General features: G+C 42.6%; 1 protein-coding gene across 1 annotated transcript; it reads right to left on the bottom strand.

Moving 5' to 3' along the window:
* Nucleotides 1–7590: 7590 nt before the first annotated feature.
* CCT5 (chaperonin containing TCP1 subunit 5) lies at nucleotides 7591–15281 on the bottom strand. Its single transcript, XM_069853483.1, has 11 exons — nucleotides 15135–15281; nucleotides 14147–14207; nucleotides 13890–14054; nucleotides 13182–13380; nucleotides 12471–12663; nucleotides 11393–11542; nucleotides 10956–11075; nucleotides 10379–10564; nucleotides 9315–9452; nucleotides 8743–8923; nucleotides 7591–7882 (listed from the first exon to the last, which is right to left on the bottom strand). The coding sequence occupies exons 1-11, from the start codon at nucleotides 15237–15239 to the stop codon at nucleotides 7755–7757; spliced, it is 1626 nt and encodes a 541-aa protein (XP_069709584.1). The 5' UTR covers nucleotides 15240–15281; the 3' UTR covers nucleotides 7591–7754.
* Nucleotides 15282–16324: the final 1043 nt, after the last annotated feature.

Genomic DNA, 16324 nt, shown 5'->3' with positions numbered 1-16324 from the left:
AGGCAGGGGAACAGTTTATGTAGAGACATATTGCTTAGATTAAAAGACTAAAACTCACCCTTCAGTATACTTCATCAGACAAGCGCTAACAAGCCAGTCATGTTTGGGCAGTCACTAAGGATAAAAATGTCTTGCCTGTGTCCTGGGACTTAAAAGAAATCATTTAAGAACAGATGTCTTGAAGCAAACTTCACAGCATCACAGATGAGAAGCTCATTGTCTTCACGTGCCCACATTTTTGTTCCTTATGTGCAGTTGAGTAGACTAATGATTAGCGAATAGCTATGAATAGTTCCTGAGAAAGGGCTTTACAGATTTCTCAATTTCACTTGTTCAGGCCTGTAGCTTCACCATGATATTTAGTTATGTTAGTATGCAGAATCATAGAATCATAGAATGGTTTGAGTTGGAAGGGACATTAAAGATGATCTAATTTCAAATCCCCTACCATGGGCAGGGACACCTCCCACTAGACCAGGCTTCCCAAGGCCCCATTCAACTTGGCCTTGAACACCTCCAGGGATGGGGCAGCCACAGCTTCCCTGGGAAACCTGTGCCAGTGCCTCACCACCTTCACAGTGAAGAAATTCCTCCTAATGTCTAGTCTAAATCTGCCCACTCCAATGTATAGCCATTCCCCTTAGTCCTGTCACTACATGCCTTTTTGAATAGTCCCTCTCCAGCTTTCTTGTAGGCCCCATTCAAATACTGGAAGGTCACAATAAAGAGACTTCTCTTCTCTAGGCTGAACAACCTCAACTCTCTCAGCCTGTCCTCGTGTGGGAGGTGCTCCAGCCCTCTGATCATCTTTGTAGCCCTCCTCTGGAACTGTTCCAACAGTTCCATATACTGCTTATGTTGAGGATTCCAGAACTGGACACAGTACTCCAGATAAGGTCTCACAAGAGAGGAATAGAGGGGAAGAATCACCTCCCTTGACCTGCTGGCGACTCTTCTTTTGATGCAGCCCAGGATGCAGTTGGCTATCTGAGCTGTGAGCTATCTGAGCTGTGAGCATGCATTGCTGGCTCATGTCAAGCTTTTCATCAACCAGCACCCCCAAATCCTTCTCAGCAAGGTTGCTGTATTGAAACCGCAGAGGATAAATGTACATTTTCAGTCAGTGAGTAAATTGTGCACAAGATAAATTCAACACTCCTGGACTAGGGACTGGTAAACTCTGGCAGCATGTACACTGAGATCCATGGAAATTATTTCCTACACAACCTTTCTGTATATCTGCTTCTTGATGGAGCACAGCCTGGGCGTGTACTGCTACTCATCACTTAGGTCCTGTATTCTGTGGAAATCCTGGCACATGGACCAGAAGCCAACAGGACCAGGTCTCTGATCTGGACAATTAGCACACCAGAGCTCATGAATTACTTTCTCTGTATGCTCAATAAGACCTCTGCTATCTTGTCTGTGGCACTACTTAAACCCTCATAGGAGCTAGCCTGTCTTCCTTTAATGACCTAGAGCAGAGCCTACAGCTCATGTTTGGAGATCAGGATTATAATTCCACACTGTACTACTGCTAGTATACAAAGCTCCTGTCTCCATTCTGCCTCATCTCAAGAGCAATTTCACAGAATCACAGAATCACCAGGTTGGAAAAGACCTCCGGGATCATTGAGTCCAACCATTCCTATCAAACACTAAACCATGTCCCCAAGCACCTCATCCACCTGTCTTTTAAATACCTCCAGGGAAGGTGACTCAACCACCTCCCTGGGCAGCCTGTTCCAGTGCCCAATGACCCTTTCTGTGAAAAATTTCATTCTCATATCCAGCCTGAACCTCCCCTGGCAGAGCTTGAGGCCATTCCCTCTTGTCCTGTCCCCTGTTACTTGGGAGAAGAGGCCAGCACCCTCCTCTCTACAACCTCCTTTCAGGGAATTGTAGAGAGCAATGAGGTCTCCCCTCAGCCTCCTCTTCTCAAGGCTAAACAACCCCAGTTCCCTCAGCTGCTCCTCGTAAGACTTGTTCTCCAGCCTCTTCACCAACTTCATTGTTACAGAAAAGCAAAGCCAAGTTGGATCTGTTTTTTGCAATACCTTAAAGGGTCTGCTTCACTACAGCGATTCTCATTACCACATCTCAGTCTGTCGGATGCTTGCACTGCTGTGTTGCAGTAGCTGAAGCTTACAGTGCTGGGAGCATGCCAAGGTTTCAAACATCCATACCCACTAACCCCTGCCTCAGGAATTCAGATTTGCCTGGGACTTAGTAACATGACCTGTTTTCCATCAGCTCTGAACTGCTCCCTCCAGAACTGAATTTCATCTCCTTGCTTGTTTTCAGCCAAGAAATGAAATCATCGCTAAACATCCACTGAATTTTGTTGGCGCTGTTTGCTTTAGCATTTCTACTCAAAAGCAATGATACTCAGTGCTCAGTTTTGTAAAAGGCACATCTCTGCTTGTGTTCTCTGCTCTTCCTAAATAAGTAGGAGCTGGAAGATACATACGTTTTGCATTAGCAAAAGAGAAGAAAATGATGCAAATTTTGTCAAGGAAGAGGAGACAAAGCTGATCTGTCCATCTCCTAGGCACATGCATTGTTCCAGCGTGAAGGAGCAAGAGAGCCTGACCCAGATTCTGAGAAGTCAGAAATGGAGCTCCCATGGGATTTGTGGCAGTAGCTTTTCTTAGGGAGTGAGTCAACACAGCTGAAAAGTGAGGCAGTGCAACAAGTATTAAGAGGATGTGCCATTTCAACCTTGTGCCAAAGTTACATAGCAAAGGATCTTTCATAAGTGGGTTTTCAGTCATTTCAGTCACCCTTGTTTCCCCAGTACTCACCACACATCACTTTCTGTCCCTCTGAGCTCTTTCCCTGTCATTAGTACTCATACTCACTTAACCTTAACTATTAGTGCTGCCCTTAAATCAAAGACAGCGCTGGAAACTTGCCTTTCCCATCCTTTGGCCTTCTTCCAATTACAAGAGACGTGTTAATGAGAAGACCTCATATCTGACTGTCTAGTCAAGGCACTTGCAAAAGGCCAGCCAGCACAGTAGCTAGATGTGAAAAACAGGAAACCAGCTAAAGTCACCTCAGACCAAGACTCAAATTCAAATAGCAGCAGAGAGCAGGGAGAATTGACCACCTGGGGTGAGCACATCAAGATTGAAGGGTTCTTGGAGAAGTGTTATGTTCACTAGAAATCCCAGCTGAGCGTGAGGAGCATCAGCTCCTGCCGGTGGGTTAGGGGGACACATACCTGGCAGCAGGCAGCGGGGAGTCAGTGGTGTATGCGTGGGAGAAAGGTCAGGAGCCTGCAGAGGGCTTTTCACTTGTGAGCTGGGTGATGGGAACGGTCAGTGAGTGATAAATATGAGCAGCTGGTAGAGAAGTTCACCATGAGACAGTCCAGTTAAAGAGCAGGAACTCAGCAATTTTAATGTTGGACAGGTTTTTTTATGATACCCTGAGAACTAGGTGTCATAAGGCACATAAATCAAAGCAGCTTCTTGAAACTGAGACAGTCTGAGGCCCTGATGCCCTCAGATTGGAGCAGCTGAGGTGACACTAGATAGTCTCCTGTGCACTGGGGCTCTGTTCGTGCCAGCAGGGAAACCGCTCCCTCCTGATCTGGAGTGAAAAAATAAATGACATTTTTGAGCTTGGTTATTTATGAGCTTTAGAAAAACAGATGGTTTGCTTCACATGAGGTAAAAAAGCACTATGCTGTATCACAAATTGCAAAATCTTTAAATTCAAACCAGACCGTTAAATAAGTGGGTAATATTTATCTTTTTTAAAAAACCAAACATTTTCAAATTATATGTGATTTCAAGAAGATCTTTTCAATACTATTTATTTAATATCCAACCAATAAAAGATTTAAAGGGGGAAAGCAACACTACTTTAGAAACATCTCTGCAAGTTTTAATGAGTTAATGCTTTTTTGCTTATTGAAGTGGTAAAATATTGACCCAAATACAAACTGATTTTATTTATTTTCTGCCAGAAATTAGGATATGAGAAGGATGTACTCTTCCTGCAACTTTGGACTGTGTTCCAGGAAAAGAGGTACATTTAAGGCCTCCTTAAACATCTTTGACAACTAGATAACTTTGACGATTGCCTTATGAGAATCAGAAACATTCTGCCAGTTCACCAGTTGTTTAAATCAGCTAGTTTTATCTATAACACAAAGTTTGAAAAGCTTGACTCAGCCTTCTTTGTTTTTCTTCTTTTTCTACTTTTCTCTTTGCAACATGTGTGGCTGCAGCATGCTGCAGTGGGTGGTTTTTGTTTGATTTTGGGTTTGGCTCCAGCAGCATTACGGCTCTCCAAGCTGCTTTTGCTGCCGGGCTGTTCCTGTAACTTTTGCTGCTGCAGCTTTTCCTATCTGTGCTCTGTACCATATGGGTTGTTTGATGGTTTGAATCCAGTGTTTTAAAGGAATGCATCTTGTTTAGTAAAAAAAGTTGCACCATTCCCCTTGAGTGATTTTGAATCGTCGCGGCACTGTGCTGCGATAAAGAGCTCACTTTCTTTTAAAGTGGGACGTGACACCCCATCCCTCAGAGCAGATACCTTCAGCAATCCTTTATAACATTACTCACACTGACATCTCTTTTCCCAATTCTAGTATTTTATTCTACTTTCCCTGACTAAAGTCCCAAGAGTCCACCATAATCAAGTGATGAGATTGTGTTGATTTCCTGGAGATTCCCAGCTTTCCTTTGTCTACTCAGCCTTTGCTTGCATGGCCCTCACGTGCTCATACACTGCAGGAGATCTGCCCATCCCAAAGAGTAGAGATTCCTTCACTGGCCTTCTAAGCTGATCCTTCCAGACAACTTCTGGTTATTGCTGTCCTCCACGGCTCCTTGACATCACTGTACCCAAGCATGAAAAGCAGAGCAGGTCCCAGCAACTGTGACCGGGGTCAGTGAAGAATAAAGATCACCAGACAAGTCTAACTTGACAAGGCAAGCTAAGAACAAGTCAGGAAGTCAAACCAGCTTCAATACCAGCAAGGGACAGGCATAACTGAAACACAGGTCAGACAAGAAGAAAGTGCATGGACCTGAGCTTAAATGCAGCTCTGGAGCAAAAGATGGAGGGCTTCTCCCAGCTCTTTCTCACCCCCGGCATATTCCTGAGCAGACTGATCCAAGGTGATGCAGCTGTAGCCAAACCCCTGGGGTCTGGCTTCGGAGGAAGGGCAGCACATTCAGGGCCTTAACAGTAGTGACCCATGTTCAGTGAGCAGCTGGACATCAGAGACCTGGCAGAGACCTGTTTCTCTCAGGGCCAGCGCTACTGCTGTTCAGCGCTGCAGGGCGTAACACAACTACTGCTCCCAAATAGCTCAGGGAGGAATCACCTGAGAATGCAGATTTGAGCACGCGTGCACCAGGCAGATATCACAGGGTCCACGTCTTACAGAGAATGCACTAAAGCTTTACCCCCCAGTCATCTGAGTTTAGTGAACTGCCTCTCTTGTATCACAGAGATCAGTTGTTTACAAAGCAAACACTGACAGTCCATCTAATTGACTCTTTAACATGGTGAGAAATGTTCCCTGGCAAAGAGTTCCTGGGAAACCCTCCAAGATTTGAAATGGAGAGGTACTTCTACGCAGGGAGAACAAACAAGACTTAAGTCTCCCAGACCCAAACCTCATAATTGAATCATCCCTCCTTAGATGATGGCAAGAGACGGGGTGTATAATAACCATCCCCATGGACAGCGTAACACTAATTTTTAACAGTGCAAGTGATGACCAAGCCATTCTGCCAGAGGAGAGGAGTTTCCATGGTCCCCTCTTTTCTGTACAGTCTTAGTATAAAGACGTACAGTCCGGGCAGGTTCTGGAGCCAGTCAGCTTAGTTTACATAGGTCTGGGTCTACATATTCTATTCTGCAGGTGTGCTGATATCATAGAAGGAGTTAACAAACCTGCATGTTAACAAGTCTGCTTGACTTGCTCCATTTAAGACCCTGTCTGTGGCTGCCTGCAAGCTTGGCAGACTGGGTCATTCCGACAAGAATGTTCACGTTACGAAGCATCTTTCCCCAAGCAGAACAGAGTCAGATATGATGAAATAGCAGTTTTTTTTCCTTAAGCAAAAGAAAAATATGTTTGTACTTAAAAGTGTCAGTTTGTAGAGAAACAAGAGTTTCACAGACCTGCTTAACTCCATTCCTGAAAAAAAAATCCCCTCAGGTCTGCTTTCTACGAATCATTGTGATGCACCCAAGGTCAGAAGCCCAGCCCTGGGTGCATGACACCCCACAGCTGCTGCAGGCTGGGTTTGATTGGGAAGGATGGAGAGGAATCCGTGTGTGCTTCTGGCAGCTTTGCCTGATACACCTGCAAAGACAAGTACTGTTTCCATGTGGAGATGCAAAAGATCAGAGCAGAGAAGGAGCCCAGGAACTAACACGGCAGGAGACAAAGAAATAAAGCTGGGAAAAGCCAGCTGGTAACAGGAACTAGAATTAGCAGGACAACAAAGTAGAGCCAGGGTAAGGGTCCTAGGAAGGTGTGAAAACTTGAATTTGAGAGGTCACATGGGGCCAGTCATGAAACTAGCTCTGGTAACTGGCCCTTGAAGGGAATGTTGATGACACGTGTGCCGTGCCAGCCATGGTGGGAAAAACCGGACGGGCTGCTTTGGCTCGCTTTTAAAAAAACTGGACGCAGGCCCCCCTAGGACAGCGCTACGCCTCTGTTGCCCTCCAGTGGTGAACTTCGCATTTTCCCTCCAATAACCCAGCAGTACTAGCAGGGACCGCAGGGCCTGTGGCTTCCAGCCCAATACATGAAGAGGCAAGGCATTTATTTCCTGATGGTTACAAACACACCATGATTAATTTGAATATCGGTGTTATGACTAGAAGCAGACTACACTACAAAAAACCACAGTAGTGGTATTCCCACTGCTCTGTCAAAACACTCATCCAATTACTCCTGCCCTGAAAGTGTACCAGTTTGAGCTGCTCTAATTTTATTAATTTGGTTTAATAGTTCCAGTTGCATGTTGCATGCTGTGATGAAAGTATTCTTTCCTCCAATTACCTCTATGCAATAATTATTGATAATGCTAAGGCTATACATTTATGTTGAAGACCTTAAGTACAAGCCTCAAAAACCAAACCACCCCACTTCCTTTTCTTACAATTTTATCCAAGTTCCACTACCAAGCTTCAGAGTTTGCAGAATAAGATCTGCCTGGGAAGGAGTTAATTTTCTTAATGGTAACTGGTACAGTGCTGTACCCAAGATATGTGACCAAAACAAAACTGGTAACACACTAATATTTGAGCTATTGCTGAACACCAATTGAACACCGTTAAGGCTATTCCTGCTTCTCACTCTGTCCCCACATCCCAACAAGAAGACTGGGGGTTGTGGAAGAGGTTGGGAGAGGGCACAACCATGCAGATCATCTGAACTAACCAAAGCAATAACACCATGCTTATTAGTTACAGGCTGAGGGAAAGGAGGAGATGCCAAACATTCAGAGTTTTGGTATCTGTCTTCACAGGTAAAAGCGACCCATAAGGAAGCCCTGCTTTCCTGGAGAAACCTGTCTAAAAAAAAAGATGCAACGATACTTCTCAAGCTACTCTTGAAGCCACCAGTGGTAAACTGTTTTTTATTTCCAACAATTAGCCATTACAGTATCTGAAACAGATGTGTACAAAATAAATAGCTGAAGATGAAGCATCAGAATACTACCGTCTTCGCTACTGCTGTGGCCCCCTTAACGTTTCTTGCTTTTTAATATTCATTCTTCAGATTCTCCGGGCCTACGGATATCATCGATCTTCAGAATCATTCGAACAACCTGAGTTGCCAGAGAAATCTGCTGTTTCTTACCAATCAAGGTTTCTATAACATGCTGCTCCTTCATATCTGCCAAAAAGAAGCAGAGAAATTAGCTATCTGCCCTCAAATCTAGATATAACACTTTCCACATAATTTTGAAGAAACTTTTTAAAACATTACTTGACCACAAGAGCTGTCAAACAACTTGTAAAAACTATATAGTTTTATGTCTGGCTTCTTAGTAAAGATCTTGGAACCTTAAGATCCAAGCTCTTTTCCCAACTAAGTCTTCTACAATTGCCATTTTCATCTTTCTGCATTATTTTTTTTTTAAGAGTACAGTTTTTATATACAAATATTAGAAGCATCCTAAAGGCTGAGAGCAACCACTGAAGAAGTGAAAGTTCAAAGGCCGTAAAGCAAAGGGCTATGAATTTACATAAATACTGTGCCTTATACTGTTCCAAAATTTACCTTCTCTTCTGAAAAAGGCAACAAAATAAGAGTGAGAAGTGTATGTTCAGATGGAAATAAGTATACATACATCAGTTTCAGAGTCTTCATGTGCTTGTTACAGGTCTAAAGACATTTCCAACCTTTTGTTTACTTCTTCACAAGATGCTTCTCAAAACAACTGTAGTCTGCTCTTGCCTCTTAGGCAGTAGCTTTTATTCCTGTATCACAAGGTCAGCCAACATCTTCAACTAATCTTGCCACCACATAAAGGTTTTCAAGCAATTACACACTGTCTCCCTGGTAGCCATTCATGTATCTCTCCACCTACATTACCATTTATTATGACAAAGGGCAAGAGTTCATATCTGATGTGAAAGGTTATCAAAAAGTGTGGGGGGGGGAAGGAGCAGAGAGGCAAAATAGTAAGAGTTTTGATCTTTAGAGAAAGAAAACACAGTTATGCCCCCTCTTCTGCATATTGCAGTTCTTACCATTTGTTCCTTTCTGCAAACAATCAATTCCAAGGGCAGGATTATTTTCTTTCACTTGCCTAGCCCGCACTTCAGTCATAGTCTGTATTGGATTCATACCACTGTTCTCTGCAAGTGCCATGGGAATTACCTCCAGGGCATCTGCAAAAGCTCTCATAGCGTACTGTTCCAAAGATGGGCACTAGAGGAAAAGAAATCTAAATTTATACAGCTACTAATACCAATCGTAACAAAAGGGTATTTTCACAGTAGCTATAAAATACATACATGACATGCAGATTTTCTTGGGTATATGCACCTCAATAACTGAAAGAATACCTTTTCAGGATAACCACTTGTAAATTAAAACAATTTTAAACTAGTCCTACCATAAGAGGAAAGATGTACTGGTAATGACTTTTTACAGAGGGGAGAAAGAAAACTTTAATGTTGGTTACCAGTGAATGTCAGAAAGTTCCGTAATATGCACATTCTGGAGGTTCTTTTGGTTTTTTTTTCAACCTCTTAAGGCAAACTTAATACTTATTTTCCCCTCCATAAATTAAACGAAGTAGTTACTGTTCCTTTCTTACCTTATCTGCTGCTTCACTCACTGCCAAGGCACAAGAAATTTCAGCTGCGCCACCTCCATATACAATACGATTATCACGAACAAGATTCCGAATCACACACAATGCATCATGGAGAGATCGCTTAGCTTCTTCAATAATCTGTAATTATAAATTAGCATGTATTTTACAATATACACAACTGAACGACATGAAGATATATTTCCTAATACAGACATGGAAACTGCCAATAAATGGTAGGATCTTTTCATGGCTCTAATGCAGCTCTACTGCTATAATGCTGTACTACTTCAAAATATAAAATGTTAAGACATCCAGTGGCAGAAAGGGATAAAAAAAACCTCACACCTGTTCAATGTTATTTGTTAAATCTAGAAATGGTAATGACAAAAAACTCAGCTAATGTTTTCAATCTTGCATGCTTCCAAGACTCAAAACACTTTAAATGCCAACATTATTTTCAGACTGCAATTTGTAGTTACATTAACCTTTAAAGCAGTTTTACTGCTTTCTTAAAGAACTCTTCAGACTAGGGCTTATATTTTTCTCTTCCTAGTGTTTTTCACTCAAAGTAGGACTTGACCTATACTGAATGCAACTGAACACTAACGGTACAACCAAGAATCAGCTCAAGTACATAAGCACTTAAAATGGTCTCATCCAGTGTGTGTGGGGGAGGTGTTATTCTTTTTTTTATTTAAGCTGGATTCAGAAGTGACATACCTACACCTACAGTAAAGCCACATCTTTCAAAAGACCTAATGTGTCTTTATTTATAAAAGTGACTCTCCCATAAGAAAAACAAATAAATGCAACTACAGGTAAAATTATAGATTTATGAATTACATGGTCTAGTAAGTGAGAAACAAGTTTCCATTCAAAAACATAAGATCTGAATCTAATAAGTGACTCCTAACACCTACTCAGGACTGCCTACAACTCTCTTCCCTACTTCCGTTTGTACACACTGCAAAGAAAACGTAGACAAAAATAAGAAGATTTAATATGCTTTTGAAAGAAACTATCTATTCTGCAACTTACATATCAAACATTCACAACAAACTCACCATTTTATTTCCTCCTCTAATGAAAATGGTCACAGCTCTGGAATTCTGACACTGTTCAATGACAAGCATTCTGTCCTTCGTTGTTCCAAAGGAGATCTCTCGGACAATACCAGCAAAACCCAGTTTCTCTGGTGTGAGTTCACAGAAGCGAGGAACGATGCGTCCTCCGGTTGCAATGGCGATTAGCTGAGGTAAACCAACCATGAATTATTTTCAGCAGACTTTTCCATTATGTTTTTCATAACATAAAACTAGTGGAAGACTTTCTACCAAATGCCTAATCCAAAAAGTTACCTTCCCATCATTTCAGGTGATGCCTTGTTTCTGCAAATAATGCAACTAAACCAGAAACATTCCTAGCCATATAAAACTTCTAACTTTCCAATAATAAACCATAATCCCATTAATTGTAGGTTCTTCCCACAGATCCCCAATGATTTTTCTCCAGTTCTTATTTATCCATATACACGATTATGTAGTTCGACCCAGAAAGTCTGGATTTTTAATTGGTACAGCGTATTACTTAACAAATGTTTGAGAACTGGTACAAGTCCCCATTTTAGAAGATTTTACTTACTTCTATTTCAGGGCCACCAACCCAACGAACAGCAGGCAGCTCATTCTGCAGCAGCAAGTGATTTGCCTCATCATCAAAACCCCACTGGCAAATAGCAAGGTTTGCACCAGTATCTTTTATCTGAAAGCAAGGTAAAACATCAGTCTTCTGATCAGAACTAACCCAAAATGAAAAGCACTTTCTTCATGGTTTTAATTCAAAGTTTCTCAAAACACATTTGAAAAAGAACCATCTGCCATACAAAGAAACAGAAGTAAATTTCAAACCAACATGTAGTTCTTAAACAAACTTAATTTCTATTCATATCCTTTCAGCTGTTTATGTGTTGTTCCTGGGAGGATCATTAGCTTCTTTCCAGAAACAAATCAACACACAATGCTATTTTGTGTAAAGGCTATGAAAAACACAGAAAATGTAGAAACAATCTCTAAAACTACCTGTTTCACCATTTCCTCAAACTTCTCCTTCTCATATTTCTGCAGTGCCTTGTAGTCTTCCACAGAAGTGACATCAAGCTTATGCTTGGTTTTAGGCTTAGGTGGTTCAAATGGACAAGTAAGGATTGCAATTTTAGCATCTTTAAGCTCCTGTACATTTAAAAAAAACCAAAGAAACAAGTTAACTTCAGTAACATCTCTTTCTTCTATCTGTACAACACATCGATAAACTTCAAGACCCTTTGATGATTCTGAAGTGAAACTAACTATACCAAAAAAATTACATCAAAAGTCTACCTAACACACTTACAAGCTGTGGAATAGAAACACTTCAAGACGCTATTCAAGTGTCCTCAGAAACCTTCAAGACACTATTTAAGTGCTTAGTAGTCTTTACCAGTGATATCTTTTTTACAGTTTAGATGTTTAACAAAACAAAAAAACCCCTTCAATGAAACTATTTGCCCTCCCATCCACCATGACCATTGAGAATACTTGAGAATATTCATCTTCACAGTCATATTTTATGTATTAAAATACTGAGACTTTCCATCAGTTTTCCTTTTTATGGGACAAACAATGTCACCTACTAGAAAAATATTTTAGAAGAGTAGACATTGTGAATTGCCTTCACCTTCCTTGAAGTACACTGCACAAAGACTTGAGATGCTACCTACACCAAATATAATAAAAGGACAGCTTCTGAAGTATTCCAAACAGGGTAACACATCTCCATAAAAGTCAACAACAGAAGCATCTCTTGATAGAGCTGCATAAACATCTTAAGCATAGGGGTGACTATTTCTGCTTTAACACAAAACTCTGCACATGTCCTCACTTGTTGTACAATAATCTCCCCCTCCTCCCTTTTAAAAATTATTGTAAATTCTAACTCGGTCTCTTCCAATACAAAAAATTTCATGTCCCCCTCCCCTTTCTCTGTTGACATATGTGTGAAAACCCAAGCCAAACAACAAGAGTATTTTAAATACTTAAGAAACAAGGACAGCATTTGAAGCTGCCTAGACGATGTTATTTAAGCTATTACAAGTGAGATATACACACAGACATTACTTACTTTAGGCATCTGTGGGTGACTGAAATCTTTATCCACGATCACTCCTTTAACCAACTGTGTATCTTCCAGTCTACCTCCCACTTTGCCTTGTACTTTGATAAGCTCAAAATCCACATCTTTACGTTCCATATCTGCTACTGTCAGTATAGCATTTACAGCAATTTCTGCCATTTGTCTGTGACAACGGTTAACTCTAGGTTAAAAAAAAGCACAATGAAGACACATTATATTCCACAGCCTGGAAGAAAAAAGTGATTCTATCAATCTCAAACAGCAAGAAGTACCAAATTTATATAATACATATGGAACATATTCTGAAAAACGTACTTATGGAACCAGTAGCTACCTTACAAGGTTTTTTAGAAATAAATAGCTTCAAACACAAGATGCAGTTATTTTTAAGTTCTGCGCTACTCTCAGAATTTGCTACAATGCAGAAAAATGGAATTAAAGAATAGGTAGAAAAAACATTGATTTTGCAGTTGTTTAACCTCATGGAATTGGCCCTTTGAAGAAAAAGGGTTCACAATTTCTTATCCTGACACAGGAGTCCATTGAGAAATTAGCCAAAAATCAAACTAAGAACACTCCCATTGAACACAAACAATGTAATAATCCTTCAAAACACCAAGCAGACACCAGGATTTCCCCTTTCAATTCAAAGTGTTTTTAAGGAAAACTTAAGTATTTTTCTGAAGTTTTGTGACTTACACTTTAGAGCCTAGTGTTGTCTTTGCTGTCTGGATCAGAGGCTCAGTGTTCTGTGGATCAACTGGAAAGCTGTCACTGATTTTGTCTAAATGCTCAATAGCAATGCGGGCTGCCTGCTCATAACCATCTGCTATTCTGATAGGATGAATACCACGATCTAATAATTGTTCAGCCTGTTCCAATAATGCTCCAGCCAGAACTACAAAACAAAATTTAAAAATCACGTTTATTATTCCACGTGCAGAACAATTTTTAATATATTATAAAAAAAATAAAAAATACACTTTCTGATTTTTGTCTGCAATATATTAACAGTTCAAGGTTTCTTAAATGAGAAAAAAACCCAAACTCCTACACAACATCTCCTACTTAGTATGCTTAGAAAGAAAATTGCATTACTTTATACCAAAAGGAAGCAGAGGCAGTAAGGTGGGGCAAGTAGAAGATTATGGAAGAAAATGATGCAGAAAAATTTTGAAAATACATACTATGAACTCCCAACCTAACCATATTTAGAAAACACACCAAAGTATCCTTCTGATTAAAATACTTTTAATACAAAAACTGATAAGAACACTGAAGCAGTAAATACTCTAAAAACGTGTTATAGGTATGCTACTTCTAATTCACATAAGTTTCCCCAAAACAGCCAAAGAAACTTGATTTTGGAGTTGGAAAAACTAAGTTAAATTTAAGAACGTTTCTTACCAACCACTCCAGTAGTTCCATCCCCAATCTCATCATCTTGAGATTTAGACAGCTCCACCATAAGTTTAGCTATCTGGTGGTCTACATCCATCATATTCAGGATGGTAGCACCATCATTTGTCACCGTCACCTCACCATCTTTGTCCACCATCATTTTATCCAAGCCTAGAAAGATACATTCAAAGCATGAGGGAAAAGTTAAAAAAACACCAAAACCCATTACCGACAAAATGCCACTAAAATTACTTGGTTATTACCATTGGGCCCAAGGGATGTTTTCAGCGTATTTGCTACAGCCTTGGCTGCCATTATGTGAGACTATAAAACAAAAAAGAAATACGGTAAATCATTATCACGCATCTCAAAATCATAATGTGAATTAAGAAAAACTCAGGAGAAAAAGGCCAACGTAAATACTGTAACTTAACTGGCAACAGCTAATTATGACTTAAAAAAAAAAATCAGTATGTGCCAAAAACCCATTTTTCCATGCCTTTTCTTGCACTGATTCCACTTACACAGCTAAAGCACGCAGGAGAGCACTTAAAATTCTGATTCCAAAAAATGGCATCCCTGGGGTTTAAAATGGGTAAGCAACAGAAGCAAGTAACGCTAAAACAAAAAGCCGGCTTTTTCTTCCACTCGTCTAACTCTAAAACCACACTCATTCACACAAAGCTACCGTTACTCGAAGCCTGTACTTCAGACATGGGAGGGGCGAGGATGTAACTGGGAGGGCGGTGGGAAAGGACTGTGGGGAGCGGGGTCCAAGACACAACCTCCAAAGACCAGATTCCCAGCCCTGGGGACGATGCCTTCTCTCCCTTCCCACTCCTCTGGGCCTAGACCTGACTTCAGGCTCTCTGCACCTGACATGAGGCAGACAAGACCAACTGGTCATAGAATCGCTTGGCTGGAAAAGACCTTTGAGACCATCAAGTCCAACCATACCTGTCCATTACTAAACCATATTCCCAAGCACCTCATTTAGCCATTTTTTAACCACCTCCAGGGATGCTGACTCAACCACTCCCTGGGCAGCCTCTGCCAGCGCCTCAGAACCCTTTAGGCGAAGAATTTTTTCCTGATGCCCAACCCGACACTCCCCCGACACGGCTTGAGGCCGTTCCCTCTGGTTTCCTCCCCACCTCACGGCGCCCCCGCTCCCTCCCCGCCCCACGCGGCGGCGCGGCCGGGCCCAGCGAGGGCCCGCGGCGGGCGGAGCGGCGGCGCTGGCGGGCTCACCTTGAGCGCCTCGAGCCCCATGAGGCGCGTCTTGCGCTCCTGGTCCTTGAGGATAAGGAAGGGGCGCCCATACTCATCGAACGCCAGGGTCCCCACGGCCGACATGGCTGCGGCTGCCCCGTACAAACCCACCGACCGGACACCGGCGCGCGCGAGACCGGAAGCCGCCGCCCCGCGCCGCGCGTGCGCAGCCGGCAGCCGCGCGACTCCTTTCGCGGGCGGGACTAATGCGGCGCCACCACGGGACCTTTCTGGAAGCATCCGGGTTCGATGAGAGGTGGGCGGCGCTCGCGGCTCCGTCCCTCTCACCCGCGGCGGAGTGTGTGTGTGGGGGGGGCGGATCCTAATAGTGGGGCTCAAGCGCGGCGGCAGCGAGGCTGCAGCGGCGGACGCGGACGCGAAGGATCGGGGTTAAGGCACGCTGCGGAAGGGTGCTTGCCGCTCCTCTCCGAAGCGATATCGCAGAGGTTTGGGTCGTGTATCCGTCTTTACCCCCCCCCCCCGCGCACAGCGAAATGGTATCGCCCTCCCTTATAAATAGGGTCGGCCAAGATGAGCCGCGGTAGTGGTTGGGGTGGGTGTAAATGGGAGAAGAGTTTCTGTGGGAAGGAAGAACAGCTGCTATAGGGTATTTCCCTGAGGGAAAGGACCCTGTGGCCCGCGGTGGAGAGTTCTCTGCCCGGCCCGACTTGGAAGGACCGTGAGCTTGAACTGAAGCTGCTTTCTTTTCTTGAGAAATTGGCCTAGTTGCGTCAGCTTCTCAAAAGCAGTAATGGTGATGTTTCCTCAGGGACTAGGAATTCGCTAATTTAAGACTCGGTGGTCTTAAAGGTGTTCAATCATAGAATGGGTTGGGTTAGAAAGAACTTCTAAAAGATCACCTAGTTCCAGCACCCCTGCCCTGGGCAGGAGCACCTCTTACTAGCTCAGGCTGCTGAAGCCAAGCTGGTCTTGAATGTTTCCAGGGATGGGGCATTCACAACTTCCCTGGGCAACCTAGTCCAGTATCTCACCACCCGCGTTGTGAAGATTTTTTTCCTGATGTCTAGTCTAAATCTTCTCCCTTCTTATTTAGAGCCATCTTCCTAGTCCTGTCACTACAAGCCTTTGTAAAAAGTCCTTGCCCAGCTTTCTCATAGGCCTCCTTAGGTACTGGAAGGTCACTATAAAGTCTCTTTGGAGCCTTCTTC

Source organism: Phaenicophaeus curvirostris, chromosome 3, assembly GCF_032191515.1.
Source record: "Phaenicophaeus curvirostris isolate KB17595 chromosome 3, BPBGC_Pcur_1.0, whole genome shotgun sequence".
Classification (NCBI taxonomy): domain Eukaryota; kingdom Metazoa; phylum Chordata; class Aves; order Cuculiformes; family Cuculidae; genus Phaenicophaeus; species Phaenicophaeus curvirostris.
Note: the sequence above shows the minus strand (reverse complement) of the source record. Positions and strands in the feature narration are given on the sequence as shown.